The sequence below is a fragment of the Passer montanus genome, unplaced genomic scaffold (assembly GCF_014805655.1).
Source record: "Passer montanus isolate IOZ18808 unplaced genomic scaffold, ASM1480565v1 scaffold19, whole genome shotgun sequence".
NCBI lineage: Eukaryota > Metazoa > Chordata > Aves > Passeriformes > Passeridae > Passer > Passer montanus.
In genome coordinates, this window is record NW_024366480.1 from 1,781,154 (window position 1) to 1,798,052 (window position 16,899).

Consider the following 16,899-nt stretch of genomic DNA (forward strand, 5'->3'; position numbering starts at 1 on the left):
GCTAATCAACAGGAATATGTGTTGGGCTTTTTGGATTTTTTTTTTGTGTTTGGATTTTGGTGGGGTTTTTTGTGTTTTATGGTTGGTTGGTTTGGTTTTGTTTTCTTAAGAACTCCATTATTAAGTGAAGTATAGAAAGTTGGATGAAATTCGAGTTTGTGAATATGAAAAGATCCTGTGGATTTTGTGCTGACTTATAGTGTGGATTTGAGTTGCTCTGATTCCAAGCATGTTTGCTAAGTTACAGAGAGCATTATATACCTGATAGAAATGCTGTGAAGATTAATGTTTTGTGGAATATTTTGAAGATGTACAATGAAGTCATAACCATGCACTGTGTTACAAAACTGGTCTATCTGAAAATATATTGTCTTCTCTGGAAGGAGATTGCAGGTGATTAATATATTTTTTTTTCTAGGAACTTGAAAGAGAAATTACATTTCAGGGTGACAGTGCCATTTATTACTCATTCTATAAAGAACTGCTAAAGGCTCCTTCCTTTGAAAGAGGTACAAAATTCATTTGTTTTATTAGCTTTGAAGAGTCCTGTTCACTTTGAAGACAGTAAAAAACTCCTGCAGACTGGGGAGACTAATTTTATTCTCTTATGGAGGTATATTGGTCATATTAATTAAAAACCACACACTGTTCTAATTTTTCAGTGCCTTTTCAACAACAGTATTTAACTACCCTGTATTCCAGCAGATTGCCTTAATCAATACTCTAGGATAGGGTTAATATTACTCTTATTATGCCCTGTGTCAAAGTTATCATTGGGTTTGCCTGTGTCACAATAGTGGATTTTTCTGCCATATAAATGTAATTTATGTTGAATTTGGGAATGAGGGATGAAAATTACTGTTTTCCATCCTCTGTCAAAAGACAGAGCAGTTTCTGTCACAAGCTGATCAGTTCCATCCTGTCCCTGCCAGAAGTTTTTAATCTTGTCAGCTGTGATGGATAGATGCTGATGAGCACTGAGTGGTGGGGACAGAAAGGAACAGGAAGGAGAACAGATTGGATGACAATGATCTTCCTTTGTGCTCCTGCTCTTTACCCTGCACTGGCTCTGGGGCTCTCTGACCCTGGGTCCCTGAACCAAAAGGAAACTAAAGCAGTGAAAAGAAGAAGGAGCACTTCCATGCTTGTTCAGGGAGTTCAGAATGCACTGCACTGGCATGGGGCTGGAACTCAGGAGAGAGGAGGATGAACTGCCCTATCTTGCAGTGGTCAGCCACTGAATTAGTTCTGTCCCTTTGTGAAACCTCACTGAAGCCAGTAAAACTAAACTTTGTGATTAGTGTTTTATTGGTTGAAGAGTTTCTCAGCTGAAATGCAGCACATCAGCAATATCTGAGGTCTTTGGTACACTCAGTGCCTCATGTCCTCTGGGGATATTGCCCATGCTGTGAGTGGATGGACTGCATGCCTTATTCAGGGATGCTGTCTCTGCAAACAGGTAGACTCATGTCTACAAGGTATTACAAGGCATCCAGTCTTCAAGAGGGTATTACAGCTGTGCTGAACCCAGTTGTAAGTCCTGAAAGACCTGGTTTGGCCTACAGGGAACCAGCTGCAGACCATACACCAAGATATGCTCAGAGCTGGAAACAGTTGTCTGGTTTGACTGTTGCATTGTTTTTGAGGCTTTTGTTCTCCCCTATATCTTGATTTGGGTTGTTTTTGCTCTTCCCTCTATTGTTCTAAGTATTGACAAGTCTTTTCTTTATTTATAACATTTTGGAATGGTCTTGGAATGATCCCTCAAGTATGGCAGTTTCAATTCCATTTTAACCCCATAGAAAGGCACATTGTGTTTGGTGAAGGATTCTTAGAAATCTCAGAAATGCAGAGCTGAAGGGGGTGATGAGGCTGTCATACCTGATGTCCTTCTGGAGACAGGTTTAATACATCCTGCTCATCCCTGTTAGATCTGTCTCGCTCCTTAAGGTCTTCCTGTGAAGGTGATCTATGGGTGTGTAGTTCCAGGACTGCATCAGACTGTTACTGAAAAGACTGTGCTTCAGATTATAAATTTTGGGCCTTCTATTTAAAGACTAGATTAAAAAAAGGGTAATAACTTTCTAGCTAGATCAATAGGTGGAATGATATCTAACTCAGAAGTTTCTTCTTCCTTTTAAACTTGGTGTGGTGAATCAGTGAGTAGCTTTAATGATCAAATCTTATTCTCCCTGCCTTTGAATACACTTCAGTCTCTCTTAGGAACAGCAGTAGTAAATGATTCCAGGAATATTTTTTTTTTGTCTGTAGGTGTTTATGAATTGACACACAACAATAAGACAGTATCACTGAAGACCATAAATGCTGTCCAGCAAATGACTTTGTACCCAGAGCTGATTGCCAGTGTTTTATATCAAGCATCTGGTAGCGAAGTATGTGCATTTTTCCTATTTTCTGTACTTGCATTTTGGTTGTGTCTGTGTGTGTGTATGAGACTTTCTGTGCTGTATCCAACTAATACATACATTTTTTGTTGAATGAGTTGAGCTAAGGCTCTCACCAGGTCCAGATTCTCCTCAATTCTGATCAGTCTCTGGCATAGGATTTTTGGGGTTTAACACTAAGCAGTAACTTCTTCTGTTATTCTTTACTTCTACAGACTGCTTAGAAATGTCAGGAGTATCTGTGCTATCCATTGAAAACAGGAGAGTTAGTTCCCTCCTTTGGAGTACAGAAGTCTGTTCTAGTGGTACCTGTCTGCCCATTCTCATAGGGAAAACCACTTCTGTAGATTAACCTTTTGTCAGTTTCCACTTTACTCAGGCTTTGTTCTGCTTATGCTGTGTGCTTGTGACCTCTCTCATTATCTTTCCTTTTTTATTATTTACTTATTTTGGAACCATTTTTGCCACGTCTTTACTTCTTCAAGTTCTTCTCTTTTATAACTTCTCCTAGTAGTCCTCTGAACTTTATATCCCACTGCAGCATAGATTGTTAAATCTGACACATAGAGTGTTCAAGCTAAAACAAATTCAAAAATCATGGCACTGGCAAGCTGAGTCCTGAAGTGTGCACTTAATTCACACTGCTTTGTTCTTCCCCATGTTTTATAAAAGCATGCCCAGTACTTCTCTAAAATAGGAGGCATCTCTTACCTGTTTGTAAAGCACCTAGCACATTGTTAGCAGTAACAAATTGTAAATAGTAATAATTTCCAGCTTCAGCTCAGTTGCCACTATGTCTCTTCATTTTTATTTGTAATTTCAGGAAGTTATTGAACCAGTGTATTTCTACATTGGTATAGTTTTTGGACTGCAGGGAATTTATGTGACTGCATTGTTTGTAACCAGTTGGGTTATGAGTGGGACTTGGCTGGCAGGAATGCTGACTGTAGCATGGTTCATTATTAACAGGTAAGAAAAACATCTTTATACAATCTAGTTTGTCAATAAGGAATTTTAAAATATTAGTGGATTGAAGTGATTTTAATTAGTGGATTGAAATGCTTCTATTAAGCTTTGTGTTCTCACTGTGAGAACAAAATCTTATGGTGAATAGAAAACATTTCCAAGAGCTTAATTGATTCTCATGATGTTTTTTTTTTTTTTAATGGAAAGGCCTCCTGTTGTCCAAACCATCCACATTACCAGCTGAACTGACTTTATGTATGTGTGTGAATACAGGAGTATTCACACACAATTTCATTTTTCAAAAATATTCCTCAGAAGGTTTGGTTTTGTGCTGATGAAGGATGAAGACAAATGTTCAAAACAGAGCTGTGCTCTCTGGCCAGCTCTAAATGTTGTGGCAGTTGTGTGGTAGCATAGAAAGAAATTATCAAGTGCATTTTTTTTGGTAAAGAATATTTGATTTTTTTTTAAGTCTTCTTTTTGTAGTGGGTTTTTCTGCAAATTGGAATTCTTAGATGATCTTAATATCAAGACTTTTTTATTTTAAAACAATTCAATTGGAATTCCCCTTCCCCCTATGAAGTGCCACAATAATAGGGAGCCTCATTTGGGCAATGAAAACATATGTTCATGCTCTTGGTTTGTCACCATGGAGCTTTGGGGCTTTCTGAGGACTTAGGAGCACTTGAAATAAAAGAACTATAGGGCAAAATGTTAGAGATATACCTTTAAAGTTGAACTGTTGGGAAGCATCTTCTAGGAGTGTGAAGTTGTCATGACAGAATCTGTGATTAGAAGCTGAAAATACTGTTCATCAAGCTGGTGTGAACAGTCAAAAATAGGAAAAATGGTGAATAGATCTGTAATTTTTTTCAACAGTGAATAAGATTAAACAGTGTCAACAAAATGAGAGGTTTAGTAGTTAAAAAAGCTCCAAGTATGCCTCTGTAAGAGGCTTCAGAGGAAAAAATGAAAGGTAATGCTTTTAAATACCTAAATGATAAAGGAGCTTGAGGTTCCTTTTTAAAGGCATAGTAGACACAAAGCAGACTCTGTTCCTCTGAGACTGATGTCTTTGATCACATTTGAAAGTGTAGCTTGTGTTTCTGAGTCACTTTAGCACTTTTAAAAACTTTCACCTACACCTCTAATTGTGTGGATACTGTCAAGTCATTCCATGAGAAAACCCTGCATGCTCCCCATCCGTCTTTAATCTCTTGTTTTGCTGGGCAGAATTTTTCCCTGTAGACAAAATATTTGCTGCTGCTGCTGTGAGGGAGCACCAGTTTATATCCTAAGTATGTTGTACTCAACTACCTAAATCACTTGTTTAAAACATATTGTATGAGAACTGAAAGGAATCTTTTCTCTCAGCTGTGAGCTGATTTTCATTGCAAGTCAGAAAAAGCTCAAGGCAGATGCTTTTTGGCTTCAGTCCTATAAATGCCAGCTGACATGAAAACCTGCTAAATGAATGAGTAAAGATTGGGCCTTCCATGCTGTTAATAAATTTGTGAACTGTATCAGCAGCAAAATTATGTCAGTGTTACTTTGCAGCAAAATCAGAAAAGTTTGCTTGCAAGGCCACATTTACAACTAGAAGTGGCATTTAGGCTTTCCTTGATATTTTTGTACAAATATTTTAATATTTCTCTTTCTTTGTACTTTATTCTAGGACAGACACAACAAGAATTGATTATTCCATACCATCAAGAGAAAATTGGGCTTTGCCGTATTTTGCATGTCAAGTGGCAGCTCTCACAGGCTATTTAAAAAAGAACCTAAACTGTTCTGCTGAGGTAAAGCAAAATTAGTTTCTTAATAAAGAGCTGTGGACAAAACTGTACTCTAGGTTAGTTACTTCTGCTATTGTTGCCCTTCTGGGCAGAAAACAGTAGAAGTTTTGTTTCTTCTTTTCAAAAGAGCCAGTTGGATTTCACCTAGGCATGTGCAGTTTTTGCTAAACAACTTGTGCCCTACCTTGTTATGCCTCCAGGAGGGTTCAGAGAGAACAGTGTGTGCTGCTTGGTTTTGAATAAACCTAGGCAGAATTTTTCTCATGTAAACTGTTTTTCTTGAAAAAGGTGGTTGTTACTTTCTTACCCTGACTCTGTCTTAAAAATATTTGATCTGATTGGCTTGAAATGTTTTTGAATATTTCAGTAATTACTTTCTTCAATCTGAAAGTTAAGCATGTCTGCAGTCAGTATTTTAATTATTTCCCAGGACAATAATTAATTTCTGTAGTTTATGTTATAATGACTTCTCAATTACTTGGTGACGGACATGCATGGGTACAAAATTAATGCTTTTTCTTTTCTTTTTTCCTTCTAGAAGTTTTGTTATCTTTTGGTGAATGCCTCAACATATACCTTCATGATGATGTGGGAATACAGTCATTATCTCCTGTTTGTCCAGGCTGTTTCTCTTTTCCTGCTAGACAGCTTTGCCCTAGCACAGACAGAGAAGGTACTGGAATTTTTCAGCCTACTGACAGTTGGGGATTTACAGGCAGCCTTTGAGGTATCTGCCATTCATACTGCTCAGGAGCTCCAGAGGGCACAAGGCTGAGAGATGAGTGTCTTGCAGCCTGGGCCCAGCTGAAGTGCATGTGATCCCCATCAGAAGAATAAAACAACTTTAAACTGAGTCTCTTTTGGAGTGCTGTTTTTGGGATAGAAGCTAAACAAAGCTTCTGAGACCTGAAACATCCTTGGAGAGCTAAAAGAGTGATGAATGATATTCCTCTGCTTTGGGCTAGCTGCCTCTTTTCTTTCCCCTATTCACAGCAGGGTGGGCAGACCAAAGAAGGGCTTTGTTGGCTCTGTGCAGTTAAAGGACTCATTTTCACCCTCAGTGGCCTGTCCTGCACTGCTTTCACAATAGATAGACTAGACAGATGTTGAAGGCAAATTGATTTTTGAATACAAGAAAGTATTAAATTTATTCTGCAAAATGGTTCTTAGAAATGTTGCAACAAGGTGGTTTTATTCTGCCTGCTGCAGTTGTATATATGCTTCTTTGTACATGCATGCCTTTTGATTTTGTTAGATATCAAACTGCATGCAATTCTAATTCTCCACCTCTTCTTTCAGTTTCTTTTTATTCTGTTCCTAAGCAGTGGGAAATGTTTGATCTATTGTAGTTCAAAGCAGAGTGTATAAGGCAGAAAATGGGTGTTTTTGTAAAAAACTTAAGAATCAAGCATCAAGGTTTGTAACACCTGCTTGTCAAGTAGTAAATAACAGCAAGTGTAGATAACAGTCATTATTGATTCCTGAGACAGATTAATGAACAAGTTATTTTGAGGGCAAGGAAAGCACCTGTTTACACGTGATCTCTGTCACAAACTCTGTGTTCTTACTGGTGCCTTGTACTTACTGCTTCATGCTGCATCACAGGGGGATGTTACTGAATGGGGAGACCTGGTAAAATACTCCTGTTTCTGGCATTTTTACAGAATTCTTGTGAAGTAATTGTCTATTAGATACCAAGGCTAACCAGAATAATTTTCATGTGCAATGCTTTCCAGAGCCAAATGGTGCCCTGCTAGATTCATGAGTTGAAGGATTGAAATCCATTCATCCCCTGATTAACAGAGGAAGTGAGCTATCTACTGATCTAAAAACTAGGATTTATATCCTAGTTTTATTTTGTTGTTTATTTTTTTCTTCAACAGGTGCACGAGGTATACAGAATCTACCTGTTTTCTGTCATTGTGGGGTACCTTCTGCAGTTTGAAAATTCAGCCTTACTAGTGTCACCATTACTGAGTCTTGTGGTAGCTTTAATGCTCTCCAAATCCCTTCAGGTAAGTAGACTTTCTTCTAACCCTGAGTGTGGTTTTAAAATTTAAACTGAACTCCAAAAATTATACAGAATTCTTTAAATATTTTTGCAGATGAATATGAAAAAAAGCACATTTGTGTCAAGATTGCTGAAAATAATGTATATTTATTTGGTACTTACAGTAGCAGTGACACTAAACTTCTTATTAAAGGTAAGATTCCTCTAAAAAGTGATTTTAATTTCAGAATCTAAATTAAAAGTCGCAGATACATCTTGAAAAAATTTTGTAAAATGTTGCTTATCTTATTGATATGACAGTTCATAGCTTAATTCGTAGTTAGTATGTAACAATTCAAACAGCTTCATCTTGTTGGGGTTTTGGTCTTCTGGGTTGAAACAGTATAGAAATACTCTTTAAAAGATGCTTTATCTCTTTTATAAATATGGGATTTGTTATAACTTGAATGGCCTCCACAGACTAGTCTGAATATTAAAACAATATTCTTGTGCATGGTGACACAATAGCCAGGAGCAAGTATGAGTGGTCTTAGGGTAGATACTGATTTTCATTTACATTTCAAGTAGAACATGGGAACAGAGGCTTTCCCTTTGTGTAGGGGTCAGTTAGGAGTTGAGATGACACAGTGGGATTTTAGCCTGGTCTTGTATTTTGATTAGGAATTCCCTCTTCCTGGCCTTTCACACATATTATTGTATTTTTCTTCTATGCCTCAAACTCACCATGGTTGTGTTAATTGACAGTATTAACTTAAAAGTAAAGAAACTACTGAGGCCTAGAAGGCTTGAAAGAATGCTCACATGTAATTATTTTCCTGGTCAGTTAGGAGTTGAGATGACACAGTGGGATTTTAGCCTGGTCTTGTATTTTGATTAGGAATTCCCTCTTGCTGGCCTTTCACACATATTATTGTGTTTTTCTTCTATGGTTGTGTTAATTAACAGTATTAACTTAAAAGTAAAGAAACTACTGAGGCCTAGAAGGCTTGAAAGAATGCTCACATGTAATTATTTTCCTGTGCAATTTAGAATGACTAGCCTTGCTGTATCTCCAGGAAATTAAAATCCAACCTTGCAAAATATGTGTTAAATTACAGTTATGAGTAAGTTGCAGAACTTTAGGCAGCTCAGACAGTCTGTGTGAAGATTACAAATGCTCATGACTTCTGCTCAGCTGCTGTCCTATTTTCTAGCAGAGCCAAGTGCAGCACTCTTGGGCTTGCTTGGGAGTAAGTCTGGGTCTGTTTTTCATGATCCTTTTACACTGCTCAGTAGTCTTTTGACAACTTATTGGCAGCTTTTCACTTGCCCTCCTGGTGTGGTATGGGAGTGGAATAAGAGAATAATATTCTCAAGGAAACCCTAAATGTAGATTTATTGAAGGTTTACAATGCTATACCAGTATACCTTAGTTAGCACACTTAATCCATTTTGTTAGTTTTAACTAAGTCTTGAATAGTTGATTGTCACCTGACATTTTGTAATCTGAATGACTATGTGAAAACTGCTTCTAGCTTTTTGTGTGATTTTTCTCTGCTAAATTAATTTTCAGATGTTCATTCCTCATAAAGAAAATGAGCATTTGCTGAAGTTCATTGAAGTAAAACTTGGCTTAAACACAACTAAGTAAGTTTATTTAAACTCTTTACACCTCCCAAGATATCAAAACTTTTGAAGCTGCTCTGAGAAGTGTAACATTTCAGTGGCTTGTGAGAGTTTTATAGAGGAGCTAGGGAAATAGTTTAGTTATTTGTTGTCTGGTTTTAAGATTGAAGTAAAAAAATATGCACATACAGCGTTTACTTAGGGTATTGAGGTTTCTGAGGCGCTTCAGTATTTTTCATGCCTTAGGGTGAAAGCATTTAATGGATTTTTGTTCTTTTGTGATGTTGAAGAGTGAAAACTTTCTGTATCCTGTCTAGTGTTTCCAATAAGACTTGAAAGCAAAGATAATAGGGTAAAGGTGGCAGTATGAGCTTTTTATAGCCTGGAAAAAAGGCTCTGGAAAGAGTCATGAACTATTGATACTATCTCAAAAGAGGCTTGGCTTGTGGCTACCGCCAATATTCCCTGTATGTTTTGGAAGAAATTAGGACAAGGGACATCTTAAAAGTCAGAGGGAATTATGATTCTAAAATAAACATTAGTATCTGTAAAAGAGTTGGATGTTGGACTACAAGAAGATGTCATGGCAACAGATTTTCTGGAAAACTTCCAATGGAGTGTTAGTAAGGACTGACACACTCCTGGACCCAAGCCAAGACTTGCAATTCTGTGCAGGAACTGGAACTCTCTCTGAAGAACTGCATCTTTCTTACAAAACACTACTTCACAGCCTTTCAGGGGAACAAGTGGAAAATGGCATCACACCCAACTGAAACTGTTGAGGAACTTTTGGAAGACAGATGTTTTTTACGATGCATTGTTTATCACACACACATACTCTTTCTTAAGAGTGTTTTGCAAGAAAAGAAAGGACTCCTGGTCAGGATTTCAGTTTATTCAGCTCCCAGGTATTAATGGATTTCCCTCTTTTTCCCCCTGGGCCTTGCTAAATATCACTTTTCAGACTGTCAGACTCTGCAATGAAGCCAGAGATTGAGACAAACTGGGTGCATTTACGCCTGGAACACTGTGTAACTGTGTATTGGAATTATGACTTGCAGCACAAGAGCTTCAAGATCAGTCTTTTAAGGCCAGTTTGGACATGCCCAGCTGTTAATCTTTAAATTGATTCTGTCTAATTGAAAGTGGTTCTGTCCTTTAGTCTTCCCTTGGGAGAAAATGAAAGAGGGAGGGAAGCAAAACAAAGTAAGACAAGAATGCATTCACAGGCACCACATGCTGCACCAGTTCCAGCTGACAATACACACTGACAGTGCTTCTGAGCAGTGTGTTATCTTCCTGCTTGCTAACTGAGAAAGAAGAATGATGAAGCAGCTTCAGCTACAGAACTAGAATTTCAACATTAAGGATTTTATTCCTGGCAGTGTCTCAGGCTTCTTTGTGATCTCAGATGACCACTTTCCTTTCTTCGTCTCCTTGTTTGGAATGAGGACAAGCATACCTTCTTGCATCAATATCTCTGAAATCTTAATCCACCGTGACAACAAGATTCCTTTGGGCCCCATAATGGAGTTATGTGGGAGATTGGGCTTTTGTGATATAAAGGATTCGTAGTCTGGTCTCTTCAGATCGCAGATACTTTTTGGGAAGATAGACTTTTGACAGTTACCTTAAAGAGTATTTGTAAAGCAGTTTCAAATGATAAAAAGATAACGTCAAAGATGAATTTCAAGTAGTTTCCTATGACATGAATAGGTTAAACTGCAATTGTTTTGTGCTGGGTTGTTGGGTTTTTTCCTAATCTATGGGGTATTATTACTGTTTTTAATGGAATGTTTTTGCCTTACTAGGAATTTTACAATGAATTGGCTCCTTTGTCAAGAATCTCTTCAGGCACCCTCCCAAGACTTTTTTTTGCGACTAACACAGTCATCACTGTTGCCTTTTTATATTTTAGTATTAATTATCTGCCTTTTTTCTGTAACTCAGGTCATTTTTAGGAGAATTTGGTAAGTAACTTGTTTATGTGAAAAGTAAGTTAAAAATAAAAGGTTTCCTGGATGCCTCAGGGAATGGTTTGTTGCTCCAAAGTTTGTTTTACTATTGAACTTGTCAGGGTGTGAGCACCAGTGGGAAGGCCCACCAGAGCCTCCTCAAGAAAAGTCCTTTAGTGAGGAGGTTCTTGAGCATCCCTCCTGTCAGGACATTTGTCATTGGTGTGTTTCCCTGCAGGTGCAATTCCTGCTGAGCTCTGGCTGGTGTTTGCTGATGTGTTTATGTCTTCCCACTGACAGAGAAAGATGCTTTATCTGTAATTCTCCTTCCAACAGCAAAGTTATCTAATTGTTGCTAGAATTTGGTTTTCTGTTTTGGAGTTGGGGTTTTTGGTTTTTTTCCAAGTTTACATGTTGAGAAGGATGAGATGAGTGGAGCTGAGAGGGCTTTGGATTTCTAATGCTTCACTGTTGGTTTGTTAAAACATTTGTTTACTGTGATAAAGTCCACTAGCCTTTGCTGCTTGGAACAGAACTGAAGTAAAACTGACTCAATTAGTTTTAGTTTCACAGTGATTCACAGTTCCCTCAAGAGAAGGGGTAGTGGAACTGTCTTTGTAAAAAGACTAAGAATACCAACAATATAGATCCTAGCATAACTTGTCTTGGAAATTCAGTGGTTAGGAAATTATCTCTTCCTGGTAGGAGATGAATGGTGTAACTTCTCAGATACTGGAACAAATTTCTCACTTGTCTGCAGCAAAAATCAATAGATTTATTTCAAGGATGAAGGCTTCTAACAGATAAAGATTATGCTGCTGTAAATGAAAATGTTTGTCAGGTTGGATGTGTGATAGGATATTCAGAGCAAATTTCTTATTGTTTGCCAGTGGTTGAAGTAACTATTTATCACTTTGTAATGAGCAGTGACTACATTATGTCCAACACCTTTTTAAAGAAAATCTTAAAAGAAACCTTTTCCTTTCTCTTTTTAAATTCTTGAATAATTTAATAATCTCAAAATATTTTTTTCTCATTTTCATAAGGAAGCTTATTATAAAAATGTAAACAGAAATCACATCATGATAGAAGGAATTGTTATCTATTCTGTGCCTTGCTATGTTAGTAGAAAACCTTTCACTGCAAGATTTTGGCTATGATTTTTATTTATTATATATAATTAGAATTTATAATAATGTGACTAAAAGCTACTTTTGTTGTCTTTGTTGTACACACATTCCATACACAATTATCATCCTACAGATTCCATAATTCTTTACCATGCTAATGGAATGAAGGAATTTAAAATGCATGTTCAGCATGATTTGTCTAAATGTTTGTAGAGTGTACATGCTCTTAAATTAGACTGTCTCTTGGTGCTGGATTACCTTAAAGTAAGATTTGTGGTCATAAGCAGTGATCCCATTGTATTAATTGACAGCCATTGCTCCAGAGAGGTTGCAATCTAAATCAAGGGACAGTGGGTACTGACAGGTCATTGATCAAGTACAAAAAGCAAGCAAACAGTGCAGCAATATTATATGCTGTGATATGGAATTATCTCAGTGCACTGCTGACTCAAAAGTATTTTTATTGGCACCTTTTCCTGGGATAATATCTGAATTAAGTGATGTCTCATTTTCTCCAACTGCAGTGGTGAACCACTGAAAGAGACAGTTAAACTTGAGGATGGTCGAATTGGAGAGAGGCCAGAAATAGTTTATCATGTAATTCACACAATTTTGCTGGGTTGTCTAGCGATGTGTTTGGAAGGGTAAGTCTGATTTTGATGTATCTCTTTTGAAAGCAATAGAGTTCCTTACTGGACATGATGCACTGTTTACCCCTTTAAAATCACCCTTTTTCAGAAATAGTGTTGGCATATAGTGATGCTACTTAGGAGTAGTCAAAGATCATTTTCATTATAAGTTGCATATGGTTATATGAACACTTGTGCTTGGTCTCTTTAACTTCCAAGCCTTAATGCAGCCAAGATCCAAGATATTAATTGAATCACATTTTAATCCCTTTCTTTGTGGTATATAAGTGTAGAACTGTGCTGCAGTTATTTTTAGCAAGAATACATGTAGTGTTTTGATGAACAGAATAGTGCTGGAATATTGGGACATGGAAGATTTCTTATCCATCTTCTTGTGTGTAGGCTACCACAAAGTGTACTTTTGCTTGACACATTAAAGCAGTAGCAGAACCAATATCAAAAGTATTGTGTTAGTCCTTAAAGCTGGAGAAGTTGATGTTTAGAAGATGTTGTTGTTCTAATCTTGTTTCTCAGCTTAATCAGCTTGACAATGTCAGGTTGTGTTTTTGTTAGGCTCCTCATCCTAAAATCTAAGTATTCACAAATATTGCTTAAAGTGAGCAGACTGTTGTCTTGTTCTGTAGTTTTTCTAAGTTAACTAGTCTACCCTTAAGAGTTAATTAAATATTTTCCTTTCCTTTCTTCTGGAAGTCCCTAATAGAATATTGTCTGTACAGCTTAGCTGATTAGCTGCTTTTTATTCCTTGTTGGCTGGAAAACCAGCCAAGTGACTTTACCATTCTCTTTGTTTTTCTTTCATCCTCCCCTGAACTCTGTGAAGGATTTTGTCATCTTTTACCTTGGATCTTGCTCCTCCATCTCACAGCAGATAATCAGGTGCCAGCTCTTCTGCTGAAAGAGATTTCCTTGGTTTACCCTCCAGTACCATCAAAGCTGACCTCAGATTGTTTGAACATCCAGACTGTGTCTGACATAAGAAAGAGATCTGAATGTTTTTATAATAGTTTGAGTACAGAAGCATACACAGGGTCCCAACTAAGTTATTGCAGTGTTTTTCAGAATGAAATATCTATGGACACCTTATGTTTGTATGCTTGCTGCATTTGGTGTGTGTTCTCCTGAACTTTGGATGACGCTTTTCAAGTGGCTTCGACTGAAAGCTGTGCACCCAATACTGCTGGTGAGTTGCTGTTGCCAAAGTCTTGGAAAATCCAGCTAGCAAGTATATAGCTTTGCAAACAAGAAGTACCTAAGATCCATGAAAGAATTAATGAAAACAGCAGGTTGTTCTGTGAGCAGTGGATTGCATATGGTCTGCTTTTTCTGTCTTTTCTTCTTAGTATCACTTGTTCTCTGGTACCTGGTGATAAAGTTGCATTCACACTACAGTCTTTTCTCATAAAAAAGCACAGCTGTCTTCATCTCCCTTTCACTCTTCTCAATTTCTTTTAGCAAATATTTGAGACCTCAATCTCTCTTTCATATCTAGTTGGGATTGGTCAAGAAGGTCATGCACTTTTTAGGAGGAATGCAGGAGAAAGAGAACTGGTGCACAGGGAAGGCATAAGCTTTGTTTCACTGAGAAATGGGTCTTAAAATGGTGTAGTAAGGTGAATTTAACTGCTAAGAGTAAAACTGCTTCATAAGAAATGGTAAGTTGAATTGTTTTTTATAAGATTAGTTGATGTATGGCCATTATAGAGAAGTGTGACTGAAGATAAGCTTGTGTTAAAGAGCAAACAACTCCCCTACTTCCAACCCTAGCTTTATTCTCAATATGATAAGAGTTGCTTTGTGTGATTTAGCAGCTTTGTGCATTGGTTTTACTAATAAAATAGGAATAGGATATTGCTTATCCTAAATTCAAGAGGCTTATAGAAATAAATATACTTAGAGGTTCATTATGTTTCCTGTGGAAATACCACACAGTGCTATATCAGAAACATTGACTGTGTTCTTTCAGTCAAGGGGTAACAATATGTTCAGGTACATGGTAAGCACATTCTTTTATTTACTTCATGTTTTCTGTGATGTGGACCTGCTTTTTTGCTATTGATATAGTAGATGTGTTAGTAGCTGAATATCAAAGGAATGCCTTGTGTGCATTCCTTACCAAATGTTTTCTGTACCATAGAAACTATTTTCTCCTTCTTGCAAAGCAAAAATTGTATCAGCTAGAATGATGGTATGCTGAGAGATAGGTTTCTGTGTCTTGCATATCAATAATGCTAATCTGAACAAGGTCAGAGGTTTGAAATGCTTGTTTTTTTCCTTTCTCATAGCATTTGAATGTGAGGTGTTTACCTTCTTCTGTTCCCTATGTCATGTGCACATGGTATCATTGTTACTTGAGAAGTAATTAACTGTCCCTAAAATTTATGGTAAAGTTTTTATGAGTCACATGAAGCCTTCCATGCTAAATTAGGCATGGAAGTTTTTTGCCTGGTAGAAAACCACAAAGTTTCACCTACTGTCATTCTTAAGGTTTCAGGCATAAATATTGCTCACTGTATGAGCAGAATCAACAGACACCTCAATGCTGGAAAAGGTGCATAATCCATTTTCTCTAACGTGTACTTTCTAGGCTCTTATTCTGAGTATGGCAGTTCCCACTATAATTGGATTCAGCTTGTGGAAAGAGGTAAGAAAAGTACCTTTGTGGAGTTTTCTTTTTATGTAGGCACATTATGAGTCAAAATGATCAGCAAATATAATGAAATGTACTCAGTGAAATTAAATATATCTGATGAAATTGAAGCTGTCATTCATTGAAAATATCTTTAATGAAAAAAAAAACCACTTCAATTTTTTGGTATAAGGTATTTGACAATTTAATTTTTTAATGATCACTTATTGTAATTAAATTTAAATGAAGACTTTATTATATTCAGCTGTTAAGCTTTGGATGTATCAACTGACTCAGCAAAGAAAATACTTCCAGATGAAAACTCAGTATATTGAAAACTATGTTGCCTCAATCTTAGTTTTAGTGAAAAGGAGTAAAGTTAGATGCAGTAAAATAACAGGAGGCCATATGCAAATAAACTGAAAAGCTCCCATCAAATTATAATGGAGTTAAATTCTTTGTGCAGACCACTGTGTCGAGGTGTGTACCTATTACAATACAGGGAAGAAAAGACACAGATGTTTCCATATTTAAAATGAATATTTAGTTCTTTATTGCAAGTCACAGACAGACTGGGGGTAGAGTATTTGGAAATTATTTTCTAAGCTTCTGTGAGTGCAAAAAGTAGTATGTGAAACTCATGAAGTGTAATCCTCTGCTATACTGGCACAGCTTTAAAATAGTTTGGATAGTCTGAAAATTCATATATAGAAGCTGGTCTTGCCCAACAGTATTTTAATGGATTTTGTAACATCTATCTTACATTGCAACCTAATTTTCTATTGTAGCCTGACTTTTTACACGTTTTTGATGGAGCAATGGATACTGTTTGTAAAAAAAGCTAGAGTTGCTCAAAAGAGTTATGAAATCTATTACAATAGAGGAAACTAATTTAGTTATTAACCAAGTAATTCCTTTCCAGATTATTTTAATGAAAGCAGTGTGGGGTTTTAGACTCTAGAGGGCTTCATCCATTGCTGATCCAGCTTCTGCTTTTAAGCAATGGTAAACAGTTTGTTCTCCAGGCTCATAACTCATCCCTGAGGTTGGGAATGTTGATTGGAAGTAACAGAGCAGCAAAAATGCCTTGAGACTGCTAATCTGTTACCGTGGCTATAAAAGGCCAACTTATAGCTCAGCATCTTTTTGCTTGGCTGCCTTCTGACTGTGTCTGGCATAGTCCCTCCTCTGATTAAGTTTTCCAGGTGCTGTGATTGATGAGTGAGGCAGGTTCTCCTTGGGGTGGCAGTAGCAGTTCCTCTTTCCATCACTCTGTTCTGGGAATAGTTCCAGTGTATTTGTAACAGCAGTGCTGTTTGTCCCTGACACAAACCTATGGCAGCTGCTCTTGTGCTGCTTGTAGACTGCTGTCACTTGACAGCTGAGTTGTCCAGTTGGACAATGGGGGTGGAAAGTCCTCAGTTAAAGGCAGGCTCCCACTTGTAACTGTCTGTCCACTGTGGCTGTCCCAAAGTAAGTTGTCTCTTTAATCTGGCTGAACCTGTAAACTTTATTCTTTTCCAAAAGAGCTGACATCCAGTAACTTTCACTTAGCATTTACAACAGCATGTACATGTATCTGTTCCAGCCCCTCAAGGCTGGCCAGTTTCCAGCCATGGCCTTTTCAGATAAATGCACCAAATGGCTCAAGGACTTACAAAATGTTCCATCTTAATAAAGAAGGACTTCCAACTTGACAGGGTAGGGAAGCCATGATGCAGGGTTGCAAGCTGGCCTGGTTTGAAAGAGGTGGTG

The 16,899-nt window shown here is 37.3% G+C and overlaps 1 protein-coding gene across 3 annotated transcripts in view; it reads left to right on the forward strand.

The window, feature by feature from the left end:
- Window positions 1-16,899, forward strand: part of DPY19L4 (dpy-19 like 4) — a 32,987-nt gene that overhangs the window by 5,209 nt on the left and 10,879 nt on the right. For all 3 annotated transcript variants that reach the window (XM_039706035.1, XM_039706034.1, XM_039706033.1), the window contains 12 exons: window positions 419-509; window positions 2,272-2,393; window positions 3,229-3,374; window positions 5,047-5,170; window positions 5,706-5,840; window positions 7,051-7,182; window positions 7,273-7,371; window positions 8,731-8,804; window positions 10,595-10,753; window positions 12,393-12,512; window positions 13,578-13,698; window positions 15,103-15,159. In XM_039706035.1, the coding sequence (XP_039561969.1) occupies window positions 419-509; window positions 2,272-2,393; window positions 3,229-3,374; window positions 5,047-5,170; window positions 5,706-5,840; window positions 7,051-7,182; window positions 7,273-7,371; window positions 8,731-8,804; window positions 10,595-10,753; window positions 12,393-12,512; window positions 13,578-13,698; window positions 15,103-15,159 (1,380 nt within the window). The remainder of the gene's footprint in view (window positions 1-418; window positions 510-2,271; window positions 2,394-3,228; window positions 3,375-5,046; window positions 5,171-5,705; window positions 5,841-7,050; window positions 7,183-7,272; window positions 7,372-8,730; window positions 8,805-10,594; window positions 10,754-12,392; window positions 12,513-13,577; window positions 13,699-15,102; window positions 15,160-16,899) is intronic.